The sequence below is a fragment of the Dasypus novemcinctus genome, chromosome 11 (assembly GCF_030445035.2).
Source record: "Dasypus novemcinctus isolate mDasNov1 chromosome 11, mDasNov1.1.hap2, whole genome shotgun sequence".
NCBI classification, from domain to species: domain Eukaryota; kingdom Metazoa; phylum Chordata; class Mammalia; order Cingulata; family Dasypodidae; genus Dasypus; species Dasypus novemcinctus.
Window position 1 is genome coordinate 96,078,022 of NC_080683.1, and position 16,530 is coordinate 96,094,551.

At 38.9% G+C, this 16,530-nt stretch overlaps 1 protein-coding gene across 3 annotated transcripts in view; it reads right to left on the reverse strand.

Annotated features, from left to right (window-relative positions):
* Positions 1 to 16,530, reverse strand: part of MCM9 (minichromosome maintenance 9 homologous recombination repair factor) — an 89,215-nt gene that overhangs the window by 22,352 nt on the left and 50,333 nt on the right. For all 3 annotated transcript variants that reach the window (XM_058307338.2, XM_058307337.2, XM_071218643.1), the window contains one exon: positions 10,824 to 10,998. In XM_058307338.2, coding sequence (XP_058163321.1) covers positions 10,824 to 10,998 — 175 coding nt within the window. The remainder of the gene's footprint in view (positions 1 to 10,823; positions 10,999 to 16,530) is intronic.

Below are 16,530 nucleotides of genomic sequence, written 5' to 3' on the forward strand. Positions count from 1 at the left end.
GGGTTGGGATCTGAACAAGCCTTTTATGGGGGACATGATTCCTCTCCAACACTATACAAAGAAGTATTAAACTCTGGATGCAAGCCAAAACAAACAGAAGCATTTGAAGTTTATCTTGAAATTTTAATAATACAAATATTTTACATAATAATTACCATAATAACATTGCCTAAGCACCATAATAACATGATTTAGTGGTCTAATAAGGAAGCTCTTGAAAAAAGTTTATTAAAGCAAAGCATTTCCCAGGCAAAACTCCTTTCTTCTTTTTTTAAAATACATTTTTTTCTTCACCTCCCCGACCCCCACACCCTGCTGTTTTTGCTGTCTGTGTCCATTTGCTGTAATCTTCTGTATCCATTTCTCTTTTTGTCTTTTCTTCTCATCTTTCTCCTCTAGGATTCGCTGGGATTCGATCCTGGGGACCTCTGACGTGGAGAGATTCCTGTCAATTGCGCCACTTCAATTCCTAGTCTCTGCTGTGCTTCACCTTGACTCTCCCCTTCGTCTCTTTTTGTTGCATCATCATCTTGCTGTGTGACTCACTTGCATGGGCACTGGCTCACCGCGCAGGCACTTGGTTCACCACATGGACACTGGCTTGCCATGTGGGCACTGACTCGCTGTGTGGGCACTGGTTCACTATGCAGACACTCATGTGGGCACTGGGCTCGCCACACAGGCATGCTTTCTCTTCTTTTTCACCAGCAAGCCCCACGGATCAAACCCTGGCCCTCCCATTTGGTAGGCGGAGGCCCTATCACTTGAGGCACATCCGCTTCCCAAAAGCTCCTTTCAATACATTATACATTTGACAGATGGTTCAAAAAAAGAACAATGAAAAATTAATTTTAAGTAAGAGTAGCAAAATTATTAAAATTCAAATATTCACCCTGTAGTTTTAAGTCCTCTCGTTTACCAAGTGACAGGAAAAAAATCCAATCTGAAGATTTTTCCTTAAAATTGTTTCCTTCGGAAAATGTCACTCCAGTCCAAAGAGGATTTTACTGATGATAAATGCATTGCCTCCCTGTTATCAGTTTCTTTCCACCCCTTTCCAATCTCTCCTGACATGGTGTCTTTCTCTGCAGGCCCACCAGCAGGGCTCTAAGTGTTATGTTACCCAAAGTTTGTGTAGGTCCATACATTAACGTCAGGGAAGGAATGAATACAGAAAGTAAGACTTTAGAAATTTCAATAGCAATTTGACAGTGATTTTATGTCTGGTGAACCCAAAAATAAATATATGGGTTTATACATTTTTTAAAATTAAGGATTATTAATGTAAAATTTACATACTATATTATTCACCATTTTAGGTGCCTCTCTGAGGTCAATCCCCACCTCCTAAGCCCTTGCCTCTAAAAATCATTGATTTGCTTTATCTCTTCACAGTTTTGCCTTTTTCAGAATGTCATATAAATGCAGTCAGTATGTAGCCTTTTGTGGCTGCCATCTTTCACTTTGCACAATGCTTTTAAGACTCAGACACTATACTGCATGTATTAATAGTCTTCTTTTGTATTGCTGGTAATATTCCATTGATGTACAAAATTTTAACCATTTGCCATTTGATGGACTTCAGATGTTTTCAATTTTTAGTTATTATGAACACAGCTCCTAGAAACATTTGCATGCAGATCTTTTTTTGCACATGGATGTCCAAGTGTGACTGTCCTTTCTCCATTGAATTACCTTGGCACCATTCTGAAAATCAATTGTCAATTAACTATAAAACTGTGGGTCTATTTATGGACCTGTATTCTTTTCCATTGATACTTATGTCTATCATTATACTAATTCTTTGCTGTCTTGATTATTGTAATCTTATAGTAAGTCCTGAAATAAAATAAGTCCTCCAACTGTTCTTTTAAAAAATTATTTTGGCTATATTAGTTCCTGTGTTTTCCCATATAAATTTTAAAATCCGCTTGTCAATTTCTATAGAAAGCCTATTGGGATTTTGAATGGAATTGCATTGATTCTATGTATCACTCTGGGGAGAACTTAAGTTACAGTAAGTTAAAATAAGTAAACATCAGGTCTTCTGATCAATGAAACTTGGTATAACTCACTAATTTTTTAAGTCCCTTTTAACTTCTCTCATCAACCTTTTGTAGCTTTTAGTGCACAAATCCAGAACATATTTTGCTAGATTTATCTGTAAACCATTACATAGTTTTGGATATAAATATAAATTGTATATTTTATTTCAATTTCCAATTGTTCATTGCCAGGATGTAGAAATACAATTGATTTTTATATTTGAACTTGTGTTCTGAGACCTTGTTAAATCCATTAGTTCCAGTAATTTTCTTAGAGGTTCTTTGGGATTTTCTTTCTTTCTTTCTTTACTTTTTATTTAATTAATTTATTTTTAATTTATCCCCCCTGAGATGGTGGTTCTCTTGTCTGTCTGCTCATTGTTTGTTCGCCTTCTCCAGGAGGCACTGGGAACCAAACCTGGGACCTTCCACATGGGAGGCGAGTACCCAATCGCCTCAGCCATATCTATTCCCCATGGGCTGTGGTGTCTGCAGGTTTGTGACATCTGCTCGTTTAGGTATTTGCTCATTGCAGTGAATGTGGCGTCTGGCTCGTCTTCTTTAGGAGGCAACAGAACTCAAACCCAGGACTTCCTCTGTGGTAGGTGGGTGCCCACCTGGTTGAGCCACATACTCTTCCTTTTGGGATTTTTTATATGGATGATCACATCATTTAAAATGTAGACAGGTTAACTTTTTCTTTTCTAAGGCAAGTGTCTTTCATTTCTTTTCCTTGCCTTACTGAACTAAGACTTCCAGCACAATATTAGCCAGAAATGGTGAGAACAAATATCCCTGACTTGCCCCTGATTTTAAGTAGAAAACATTCAGTCTTTCACCAGCAATTATGAGATTCTTATAGGTTTTTCATAGATGCTGTTTAAAGAGGCAGAGGACCTCCCTTCTAGTTTCCTGAGAATTTTTATCTGAAAGGGCATTAATTTTCTCAAATGATTTTCTGCAACTATTGGGATGATATGCTTCTTCTTTTTTATTGTTACTATTGTGAATGATATTGATTGATTTTCAAATTATATACCAATCTTGCATTCCTGGGATAAATTACACTTGGCTATCATGTACAATCCTTTATATATTGCTGGATTCAATTTACTCAAGAACTGGTAAGAATTTTTTTGTGTATGTTCATGGAAGGATATTGGTTGGTAGTTTCATTTTCCTGTAATGTTTTGGTGTTTCCATGGTATAATTTTTTTCCATCATTTTTTAAAAAGCATCAATTCACTTATCAGTAATTGATATGAGATTTGCCACATTGTTTTTATTTTTTTTTAGATTTTTAAAAATTTACTTCTCTCCACCCTCTCGTTGTTTTGCCCTTGCTGTGTCTGTTCGTTTACCCTGTTTCTTTAGGAGGCATCGGAAACCAAACCTGGGACCTCTGATGTGGGAGGAAAGTGCCTAATCACTTGAGCCACCTCTGTTCCCTGCTTTGTTTTGTCTCTTATTATGTTTTTTTCCCTGTGTCTCTTTTTGCATCATCTTGTTGCATCATCCCGCTGCACCTGCCCATTGCACCAGTTTGCTGTCTTTTTTAGGAGGCACCAGGAACTGAGTGAGGGCCCTCCCATGTGGAAGGGAGAAGCCCAATCACTTGACCCACATCTGCTTCCCTTTTCCATCACTTTTAACTGACCTAAATGATTGAATTTAAAGTCCATTTTTTTTAGATAGCATAGAGTTGGGTCTTGTTTTTTTTTTTTTGTCCTATCTGACAATCTCGGACTTTTATTGTTTACATGATTTATCATTAATATAAAATTTGTGTGGCTGAATTAAAATCTACCATCTTGGGAGTGGATGTGCCTCAAGTGGATGAGCACCTGCCTCCTACATGGGAGGTCCTGGTTTGGTTCTGGTGCTTCTTGAAAAAAAACAAAAACAAACAAGCAAAAACCAACTCAGGGAAGCTGATGTAGCTCAGTGGTTGAGCACCAGCTTCCCACATATGAGGTTCTGGGCTCAATCCCCAGCACTTGGTACCTTAAAAAAAAAGCTAAAATATACCATCTTGTTAAATGTGTTCCACTTGTCCCATTTGTTCTTTGTTCCCTCTACCTTCTGTTAGATTACGTTTTATGATTCCATTTTATGTTCACAATTGGCTTAGTTATTTTTTAGTGGTTGTTTTATCAAGGTTTCCATCTTTTAATTCATCACAGACTACCTTCAAATAATACTATACCACTTCATGTATATTATAAGAATCCTATGATAATATACTTCCATTTCCTTCCTATCATCCTTTATACTGTCATATTTTTTTGTATTATATATTCCACAATATATAATTTATTTTTTAAGTGATTACAAGAGAAAAGGTAATCACCCTTATTTTTATCATTTTCTTGCTCTTTCTTTTTGTAAATCTAAATTTTCATTAGGAATCATACTTGTCCTTGTGTGAAGAGTTTCCTTTTAAGATTTCTTGTACTGTAGCTCTGCCAGCCATAAATTTTCTGTTCTGCTTATGTAAAAAAATCTTTTATTTTCCTTCAATTTTGAAAGCTATCATTTGGGTTGACAGATTTTTCTTTTTAATTCTCATCCTAGTTACACTTTATGAGATGTTTCCTTTTTCCCTCTGGCATTTTTAAGAGTTCCTCTGTCTTTGGTTTTTAGTAACCTGACTATGATGTGCCTGGATCTGTTGTGTGCAGGTGTGTGAGTGTGCATGCATGTGTATGTGTTTGGTATTTATCCTGCTTGAAGTTCTCTGAACTCTCTGAATCTGTGTTATCTTTCATTAACTTAGTCTGTTAACTTTTTGTCTGTTGTCTCTTCAGATATTCCTTCTGTCCCATTGCCTTCCACTGTTCTCCTTCTGGGACTCTAATTAAACAAATTTATTACTCCATTTGGTATTATCCCATATCTCTTGGCTTCTGTTCTAGGTTTTGTTTTTGTTTTTTTTTAAGATTTGTTTTTTATTTATTTCTCTTCCCTTCCCGCCCCCGTTGTCTGCTCTCTGTGTCCATTCGCTGTGTGTTTTCCTGCGTCCACTTGCATTATCCGGTGGCACTAGAAACTGCATCTCTTTTTTGTTGTCATCTTGCTGCATCAGCTCTCCATGTGTGTGGGCCGCTCCTGAGTGGGCTGCACTTTTTTCATGTGGGGCGGCTCTCCTTGTGGGGCACACTCCTTGTGCATGGGGCACCCCTATGTGAGGGTGCCCCTGTGTGGCACGGCACTCTTTGTGACTGGCAGCACTGCATGTGGGCCAGCTCACCACATGGGATAGGAGGCCCTGGGGATCAAACCCTGGAACCTCCATATGGTAGACGGACACTCTATCAGTTGAGCCATGTCTGCTTCCCTCTATTCTGTTTTTAATTATTTACTTACTCTTTCCGCTGCTGTGTTTCATTTTGGATAATTTCTACTGACCTATCTTCAAATTCACCAACTCTTTCCGTGGCTGGGCTCAGTTTGCTTAGAAATCCACTGAAAGTAGTTTTCATTTCTGATATTGTAGGAACGTGTTGGGGATTGAATCATGTTCCCCCCAAAAGGTATTTTCAGGTCCAAACCCCTGATCCTGTGGATGTGAACCCATCTGTAAATAGGACCTTTGAAGATATTAGTTGAGGGGTACCAAAATGAATGAGGGCAGGCCTTAATCCAATATGGGTGAAGTCCTAATAAGCAAGGGAAATTGGACACAGAAGGAGAAGCCACAGGGCGAACCCAGAAGCTAGAAGTCAAAGGAACCCAAAAGAGAAAGGAGAAGACACTGCATGTGTATACTGCCATGTAATGGAAAAGTCAAGGAACACCAGACTGTGGGCTAGCCAGACGATACCAACCCCAGGAGGGAACAAGCCCTCTAACCTCCTGAAACCCTGAACCAATAAATTCCTGTTGCTAAGCCCACTGACTATATGGTACTTGTTTTAGTAGCTAGGAAACTAAAACAGTCTTTGGCCGCAGAAAGGGGGTGCTGCTATTGTGAATACCTGAAAATGTGGAAACAGTTTTGGAGTTGGATAATGGGTAGAGATTTGATGGAAAAAAGCTTTGAGTTCTTTGAAGAGACTACTGAATTATGCACATTAAATACACACTTCTGATGAGGCCTTAGAGGGAAATGATGAACATGTCACTGAAAACTGGAGAAAAGGTGATCCTTGTTATAAATGGCGGAGTGCTTGTCAAATTGTGTTATGCTGGAATGGGAAGGCTGGACTTAAAAGCAATGAACTTGGATATTCAGCTGAGGAGACTTCCAAGCTAAATGCGGAAGGTGCAGCCTGGTTTCTCCTTGCAAATTATAGTAAAATGTGAGAAGAAAGGTATAAGCTAAAAAGTAAACTCATAAGCACAAAGGAACCAGAAATTGATGATTCTGAAAATTCTCAGTCTTTCCAGGTAGTGTGCTCTAAAACTAGGGCTAGATCTAGCTCTGTCAGGGACCTCCCAGAGCTTTCGGGAAGAAAGTCGCCAGAGGATAGGGCTCCACGTGAAAGTTTAACTGAACCACTCTTTCCTAAAGAGGGCGTGGTTGAACATGGATCCAATCAGCCATTTCAGTGGAAATTAAGTTTGGAAATGCAGTTATCCAGGAAGGAGCTGTGGAAAGTTCTATAAGTTTGGACACCCTGCAACTGCACAAAAAGTCAGCAAAGGTTTTGTGAACTTTCAATAGAGGCAATGGCTGAAAGGGACAAAAAAGGAACTGAAGGAAAAATGACTTCAAGGGCAGAATCACAGAAGTTGCAGTCTGACCTAATCTTGAGCCTAGACAGTGGGCCTACCCACAAGTGTAGAAAGGGCAGATCTGCCCCTCCACTTAGATGGGGTGGACCTTGTGCCACTTTGTTCAGGAAAAGTGCCACTACCCCAATGCTTAGAGATGGCGGGGCCTGTGCCTGAGCATTTGCGGACAGCTTGGCCACAATCCCAGGACTTGGAGAGGGTGGGCCTACCCCCAGTGTTCTGACAGAGCATGGCTGCTGTACAGACATTTGGAAGGAGTGGGGCTGCCAATCCATCAGACCCAGAGGACAAAGAGTCAAGCCACATATTGCTCTGAGACCTTGAAATCTAATGGAGCGTGCCCTGCTTGTTTTGGGACCATGGCCCCTATTTTCATTCCAATTTCTTCCTTTGGAATGGGAATGTTTAGCTTATACCATTATATATCGGAGGCAGATAATTTGTTTTCTAGGTTTCACAGGGCCAGGAGAGGATGGGCCACATCCATAAGTGATTTTGATGAGAATTTGTATTTAGCATTGTTTTAAAATGGCTTAAGGCTTCGGGGATGCTGGAAGGGAATGAATGTGTATTTTGCTTGTGGGAAGAATGTGAATTTTTGGCTGAAAGCAGACTATTGTGGATTGAATGATGTCCCCCACAAAGGGCATGTCCAGTTTCCAATCTCTGGTCCTGTGGTGTGAACCCATTTGTAAAAAGGACCTTTGAAGATGTTATTAGTTAAGGTGTGCCCAAACTGAATACGGTGGGCCTTTATCCAGTATAGCTGGAGTCCTTGTAAGCAAAGGAAATTGGACATGGAAGAAAGCCATAGGGAACTGCCAGAAGCTGGAAGCCAACAAAACCCGGAAGAGAAAGAAGACACGAACATGTGTGCTGCCATGTGACAAAAGCCAAAGCATACCAATGACTGCCAGCCACCCAGAAGATAAGAAACCTGGGAGGGAGCAAGACTTCTAGCCCCTGAAACCCTGAGCCAATAATCCTTTTAGCAGCTCAACCCACTGTATAGTATTTTTCTGATAATTGCAACATCTGTCTCATTACCCAGTAAAATTTTTTAGATGCTTTATCTTTTGAAAACTTTGTTTTTTCTTTTCTCTCCCTGTCTCTTCCTTCCTACCTCCTTTCTTTCCTCCTACCTGTATTCTTTCCTTTCTTTCTTATGTATGTCTTGTAAGTTTTTGTTGAATGCCAGGCATTGTGGGTAGACCAATAGTAGAGACTGAGATAAACAGCATTTACACCCAGAAGAGGGTATATCCGTTCGTAAGCCTGTTGGTGCCTATAATACCATTATAGTTGAGCTGGGTATGGACACTACTGTTGCTCTTTACCCTAGGTACATCACAGATTTCAAGTTCTTTCAGCATTGAGCTGCCATTACCTTGTGCTTAGGGTGGGAGTTGCAGTGCAATACTGAAGAATTAGTGTTTCAGTGTTTCTGCTCCATCTTCAGCTTTTAGCATTCACAGTATATCTGCAACACAGAAGGAGTCTCTCTCCACATTCTTGTGTTCCCTCCAGGAGGAGACTGCTGTTGTTTACTACTAAGTGCTAGGCTCATTTTGGGGATCGGGGTGGTTCTTGATTTCCTAGTGCTAGGCAGAATCTTTATGGTGGTTTCGGGGGTAGGTGGCACAGGGTGGACACTTGTGAGCTTTTCTGTTCTTTTCATCTGTGGCAGTTGAATCCTGACATGTATCTGGATGGTTCTTGGGCATGTGAGATTTTTTCTGCCCCTCCTGCAATGGCAGCAGATCTCCACTTTGTACTGGGTCAGGATCCTGGACTAAGAAGGTTTCCTACCCCTCCCTCTTTGTTTCTATCCTTATCCCAGAAACAGTACCTTTTGTCTGGCTCCTAGGGAAGGGAAGGAGGATTTTCTATCCTCTTCCAGAGACAGAAGGGTTTTGCTTCTATACTCTCCCACAGGGTCCTGGGGATGAGATGTTTCTTTCTCCACCCAGAGAGACTTAGGGGTTTTGCTTTGTAAGAGAAAAAGGTCTGGGGAAGCAGGCAGTGTTCAGTACCTTTTCCCCAGCAGTAGTCAAATCACTTCTACATGCCTATGTGACAGATGAGGTGGTGTGGGGTGAGGTCTCTGTGGTCTTCCTTGCCCAATTTAATTTAGTGGAGCATGGTGGAGAAGAATGTGCAAGTAAGTGAGAACTCCTTCTCTTTTGGGCTCCCGGTTATTCTAAACTGATACACTAGTGCACACTTACTTTCTACATTTCTTCTTCGATGGCAGCCAATCAAAGGTAAAACAGTTTGTGTGCCTCATCTCTCCTTGGAGGGGCTTGTCACACTTTGGAGTTAAGTTCTCTAGGTTGACTTGTACTTTAGGTCTCTGATAAATTCAGAAGAAGTTATGATTTTTGTGGATTATCTAGTTTTTCTCATTAGTATGGGAGTGACATGCTCTTACAGCTCTCTACAACTTGTGCTTATATTCCGTATGACTTTATTTTTTAAAGAATTCATTTTATTGTATTTTACAGAAATATCATTCTGTGATGAACTGAAAAAAAACCAAAACTGGTCACTCACCACAGATAGTGTGAGAAGCAGTGTCCCAGTGAATAAAGTAGTTTTGACAAGATTGTACAAACTCTGGGTACCATAAGTGAACCGTCTGGATATAGAACATTTCTTTTGAAACTGACAACATACTTAAATGGACAGAACAAAGATTTGTACTAATTCACACTTAGGTGGGGGTAAGGGCAGTAGAAATGATTATTTTTACTTCCAAGGATTTATTCTATTCTATCACTACTAATTCTCTCCTTTTCTAAAACAGTTTCATAGCATTTGTCTCAATTTTTCCTGATGTAAAGGCTATTTAGGAATCTTGCAAAATGTCCCAGATTTCCTCTGGAAAAGACATATCAAAATAAGCTGTATATTCAACCAACCCACTAAAAGTGGTATTAAATGGAAACATAATGAGAAGAGAAAGTAGTCTCTCAAGACGCTTGAACTATACCTCTAATTTCCTCTGCTACTGAGTTCAGAAGCAATAATTATTTTAAAGTATGTTCTCCTATAACACTTTTACTATGGGCTTACCACTTTGCTACTATTTTTGTCTATCTTTCCCAATAAAATAGCGAATACCTCAAAGAACTGGTTCTTCCTTTCACATAGCAGATTTTTTTGTTTTTGTTTTTTGAGAAGCTGTGTGTTAACAAAGCTATCATGCATATCATACAGGATTCCTATACATTGCCCCACCACCAACAATTTACACTGTTGTGACATATTTGTCACAAATGATGAAATAACATCGTCATAATGTTACTGCTCACATAGCAGGTTCTTAATGAATATATACTGAATGAGTGAACAAATGAATAAATCTGATAATGGCTCTGCCTAATTCTTTCTTGTACCCTTTTCCTATGGGCTATATACTGCTCTGCCCTCTGCTCCTTTCCTTTTTTTTGCTAGTGGAAATCCTACTGTGTATAAATAGATTTCACAGAATCTATATACAACAGTGTCTGCCTGGCTCCAAGTACCTACTACTGTTTGAAGTCTCTGCTGGCAGCCCTACCTGCCTGATCAGTGTTCCTAAACCCATAACAGTAGCAGGTTACTAGGGGCTGAAAGAGTTTTGGCTTTGTCCTTTGTTGCCTCTTTGGTGGTCAGCCTTTGTGGCCAGTTTCCCGTCTCAGGGCCTGGGTGAAATTCCTAGCATAACAGTGTGCACCGAGTAGGCATACAATATATATTTTTTTTAATGAAAGAGAGAATAAGGTGAATCATGCATTGAAAGTTCTTCATGAGCACCCTACATGTATTCAACCTACATTTACATTTAAGTTTTTCCTTTCTTTTCCCTAACAACTTATTTTTACTTCCCTACAAACCTCCACAGTCTAATTAAGGGAAACCTTAACATATGTTTGAAGGGTGATAGCTGATAATTTCCCGAGAGGACTAAACACACCTACAGTTCAACAGTTCATATTGTCCCCTAATCATATATTAATCTCACTATTACCAAATTTTTTTAAAAAAAGAAACTCTTACCCAGCTTTAGCAACACTTATGGTTTGTTGCTCCATTGCTTCGTGGATACTGGTTCTGTCATGCTCCTTGAGGCTATTAAACTCATCAATACAGCAAAGGCCTGCATCTGCAAGTACTAATGCCCCAGCTTCCAAATTCCATTCTCCTGAGTCTTTTACAGCGGTTACTGTCAGACCTGAGGAAACAAGCAGGCTATGTCAGTTTTTATTTTTTATGTTTTTGAGGTACCTGGGACCTCATATGTGGGAAGCTGATGCTCAATCACTCAGCCACACTGGGTTCCCTGAGTTGGTTTGTTTTCTTGTTTGTTTTTCTTGTTTGTTTTTGTTTTTTCAGGAGGCACTGGGAACTGAACCCAGGACCTCCTATGTGGAAGGTGGGAGTGTAACTGCTTGAGCCACATCTGCTCCCATGTCAGCTTTTATTTTGAAAAGCATTTACTGTATCTATAAAGGAGAAGAAATACCTGCATTTTAAAGAGAAGGGCATAGAGTCAAGGCTCTTATTTCCAGTCTACCAAGAATGGATTACATTAGGACAACAGCTTTAGATGTCCAGTCACTGAAAGGCCTCAGAAGCACCCATGTTCTGAAAATTCACTAAGTATTTTGTGGCAACCAGAAATCTATAATATTGTCTCTCCTAGGTAGCTTCCTGGTCTTAGTGGTCTAAACTTTTGGAAGAAGCAACAGATCTCCAGAGACTTTATAATAAGAGTTCTGTATTTTATGTTGGCTATAGAGAAGAAGCCAAAGACAGAAAACAGCAGTTATTAAAGTTCAATGATGAAAATGAAAAGTTTGCTCCTTATACTATGAGGGAGGTGATTTTCTTCATGGGTTGATTTAAATTCATCCATTATGGGGAAACAGACTTGGCCCAGTGGTTAGGGCATCCGTCTACCACATGAGAGGTCCGCGGTTCAAACCCCGGGCCTCCTTGACCCGTGTGGAGCTGGCCCATGCACAGTGCTGATGCGCGCAAGGAGTGTCCTGCCATGCAGGGGTGTCCCCCGCGTAGGGGAGCCCCACGCGCAAGGAGTGCACCCATAAGGAGAGCCGCCCAGCGCGAAAGTGCAGCCTGCCCAGGAATGGTGCCGCCCACACTTCCCGTGCCACTGACGACAACAGAAGCGGACAAAGACACAAGACGCAGCAAATAGACATAGAGAACAGACAACGGGGGGCGGGGGGGTATTAAATAAATAAATAAATCTTTAAAAAATAAATAAATAAATTCATCCATTATATCAGTCAATAAAGCAGAGTGGTCAAAGGCAAAGGATTTGGAGTCAGCCCGCCTTGTGTTTGAATCATTGGTCTGCCATTTTAGATGTCAGATTGTAGGTAAGTTTCCTAAAATCTCCAGTCTTCAGTAGTATTCATTTGTAAAAAAGAGGATGACAATAGGAAACACAGATTCTTGAATATTCAAATAAAATGATAAACAACATTCTTTCAAAGATGTATAACACATAATGAGCACCTATAATAATTATTATTTGATAAAAACTTATAAACCTATGGCCGGAATGAGCAAGAAAAGAGAGAAGACACAAACTATAAATATTAGGAATAAAAGGGCCCTTACTACAGATACTACAGACACTGAACCAATAATAAGGGAATACTACAAAAAACTCCGTCAAATTCAATTGCTTAGATGAAAAGGTCAAATTCTTTGACATATACAAATTTGGAAGTTTATCTAAAAAGGAATAGATAGCTTGCATAATCCTATATCTATTTTGAAAATTGAATTTGTTGTTAAAATTCCAAAATAGAAATCTTTAGGCTGAGATAGTTTCATGGGAAGTTCTACCATTTAAAGAAAAAATATTACCAAATCTAGGAATATTTTTTAAAAATACAGAAAAAGAAAGAACACTTTTCAACTTATTTATGAAGCCAGCAATATCATGATACCAAAAGAGACATTAAAAGAAAACTATAGGGGAGTGGATATGGTTAAGGAGTTGACTGTCCAACTCCCACATGGGAGGTCCTGGGTTCAGTTCCTGGTGCCTCCTAAAAAAAAAAACCGAACAAACAACAAGCAGACAGTGATAAAAAACAATGAGCAGATGAGCAAAACCAAACGAGCAGGGAGTGAAACTGTTTCAAGCAGTTGAGTGCCCTCCTTCCACATGGGAGGTCCTGGGTTAAGTTCCCAGTGCCTCTTAAAGAAAACAAAACAGACAATGAACAAAAATGATGAGCAGACAATGAGCGAAAAACAAGGAGCAAAAAATACTGAGCAAACAGACAAGGGAGCCAACTCAGGGCTTGGTGGTTGAACACTGGCCTCTTGCATATGAAGTTCCAGGTTCAATCCCTGGTCCCAGTACCTCAAAAAAAAAGAAGAAAAAAAAGAAAAAAGGAAACTACAGACCAATGTCCCTCATAAACATAAATGCAAAATTCCTCAACAAAATGTAAGCAAATCAAATCCAACGAAGATAAAAAGGATAACAGATCAACAAATCATGCCCAAGAGGGATTTATCCTGGGAATACAAGGCTAATGCAACATTCAAAAATTAATTGTTGGGAGCAGATGTGACTCAAGCAGTTGAGCCCCCACCTCCCACATGGGAGGTCCTGGGTTCAGTTCCTGGTGTCTCCTGAAAAAAAGAGAAAAACAAACAACACGCAAAACAAAAAAAGCAACTCAGGGAAGTCGATGTGACTTAGTGGTTGAGTGCCACCTTCCCACATACAAGGTCCCAGGTTTAATCCCTGGCCCCCAGTACCTAAAAAAAAAAAAATTAATTAATTAATTGTTGTAATTCACCATATCAATAGACTAAGGAAGAAAACTATATGATCCCCTCAACAGATTAAAAAAAATGTTTGACAGAACTTGGTATGCATTCATGATAAAAATTCTCAGCAAACTAGGAAAAGAAGGAAACTTCCTCAAACTGATAAAGGGCATTTAAAAAATCCTACACCTAATATATTTATTGGTGGAAAACTGAGTGATTTCCTCTCTCAAGATCAGAACAAGGTAACAAGGTCAGCTTTCATCACTCTTAAGCTACTAGAACTAATAAGTGAGTGTAGCAAGGGCAGATGATGTAAGTTAATATAAAAGTATCAATTATATTTCTATATACTAGTAATGTACAATTAAAAATTGAAATTCAAAATAAAACAACTATAATAGCTTCCAAAAAAATAAAACACTTGAGTATAAGGCTTACAAATATGTACAAGATCTGCATGCAGAAATCTACAAAACACTGATGAAAGAAATCAAATAAGACCTCATAAATGGAGAGATATTTCACATTCATGGAATGAATTTAAAGACTCAATACTGTTAAGATGTCAATTCTTGCCAAACTGTTCTTTAGGTTCAATGCAATTTCAAACAAAATCCCAGCAGGGTTTTTGGTACAAATTGACAAGCTGATGCTAAAATTTATATGTTAAAATTTATATGGAGAGGCAGAGGAACTAGAATAGCCAAATCAAAGAACAAAGTTGGTGATTTCATATGACCTTATTTTCAAATTTACTACAAGGCTCCATCATCAATTCAGTTGGGTATTGGGGAAAGAATAGGTAGATAGAAAAATGGACCAGAACAAGTTGCCTAAAAATAGACCTAGGCACATATGGTCAATTTACTTTTGATAAAAATGCAAAGGCAATTAAATTCAAAAAGGAAAATTTGTTCGACATATGATGCTACTAGCATTATTAGATATCCTTATACCAAAAAAAAATAACAATCCTAATTCATACCTCACATCCAATATAAAAATTAATTCAAACTGAATTACAGATCTAAATGTAAAAGTTAAAACTATAAAACTTATATAAGAACATAGAAAATTACTATGACCTTGAGTTGGGCAAAAATTTCTTACATATGACATCAAAAGCACAGGCCACAAAGAAAAATTTGATGTTGATCTTCATCAAAATTAACTTTTGTCCTTCAAAGTTAACATTAAAAGAATGAAAATACAAGCATCAGACTTGGAGAAAATATTTGCAAATCACATACCTGATAAAGGATATGTATACAAAATACATAAAGAATCTATAGAACTCACTAAGAAGAAAACAAAAGTCCCAATTTAAAAATGGACAAAAGATTTGAAGAGCTTTTTCACCAATGAAAATAGATATATGGTAGGTAAATAAATGCATGAGCTGGTGCCGCTGACAAGAGCACACAGCAAATGGACACAGAGAGCAGACAACTGGGGTGGGGGGGAGGGGTAGGGAAGGGGAGAGAAATAAATAAATCTTAAAAAAAAAAGCCTATGGGATGTAGTGAAGGCAATACTGGGGGGAAAATTTATAACCCTCAGTTTATATTTAAAAAAAGGAGAAACAGCTAAATCAAACACCTAACTGCACACCTGGAGGAACTAGAAAAAGAACAACAAACTAATCCCAAAGTAAGCAGAAGGAAAGAAAGAGCCAAGATTAGAACAGAAATAATTGAGATGAAGAACATCAAAACATAAAAAATAGAAGAAAACCAAAAGTTGATTCTTTGTCAACTTTGTCAACAAACTTGACAAACCCTTAGCTAGACTAAAAAAGAAAAAGAGAAGATGCAAATAAAATCTGAAATGAAAGAGGGTCATTACCACTGACCCCTCGGATATAAAAGAGATCATAAGAGGATACTATGGTCCACTGTATGCCACCAAACTAGACAATGGAGACGAGATGGACACACTGCTAGAAACACAGCAACAACCTAGACTGACATTGTACTTTTTTAAAGTTTCTATTTGGTACCTTTTTATAATTTCTTTTTACTGATATTTTCTTTCTGATGTGACATCATTCTCATGCTTTAGTTCTTTCTACATGGTTTTCTTTAACTTTTTGAGCCTGTTTAAATAGCAGGTATAAAGTCTTTGTTTAATAAGTCCAATGTCTGTCCTTCCTCATGGACAGATTCTTTTGACTGCTTTTATTCCTGTGCCTGGGGCATACTTTCTTGTTTCTTTTCATGCCTCATAATTATTTGTTGATAACTGGGCATTTTAATGATTATAATGTGGTAACTCTGGAAATCAGGGAGCCTCCCACTTGTTCTTTCTGTGGCTGCTGCCTTTCTTGGATTAGTTCTGTAAAGGCTCTATTTTTTTATTTTTTATTTTTTGTCTTATGCAGCCACTAAAGTCTCTGCTCAGTTAGAAAATGTTCAGCTAATGATTTGAGAGGGCTTTCCTCAGATGCCTTAAACCTGTAAGCCTCTTGAATTTTCCAAGGGGTTCTGTGTGTTTGTAGTAGTGCACCCAGTGCTTTGGAGTTTATACTGCTGCCCTACCCATCATTCCTGCTTGTGCAGTGTCTCAGGATAGACCAGAGGTGAGAAATGAGTTTTTTCTGAGGTCTATCATGGGTCATTTGCATTGCTGCAACATGCCCATGGGTTTCTTGATCCCCAGGAATATGTCAGAGCTTTTCAAAGCCCTTAGGACATCTTTTTCTCCAGATTTGCCTTGGAAGTTTTTGGTCAGCCTCTTGTTTGTTCCAAATGGTATTGCCTGCTCAGGCAGCTGCTGGATGCTTTTAACAAAGATGCTGGCATAGGCCTTTTCTCAAATCTCACATAAAGATCAACGCTGTGAATGGGAATTTTCTAAGGAGCTACTCGACAAGCCAAATAATGACAGTTTTCTAGGGATGGTGTTTTTTGGGGAGCTCCAAGCCCATTATTCCCCCTCCAGG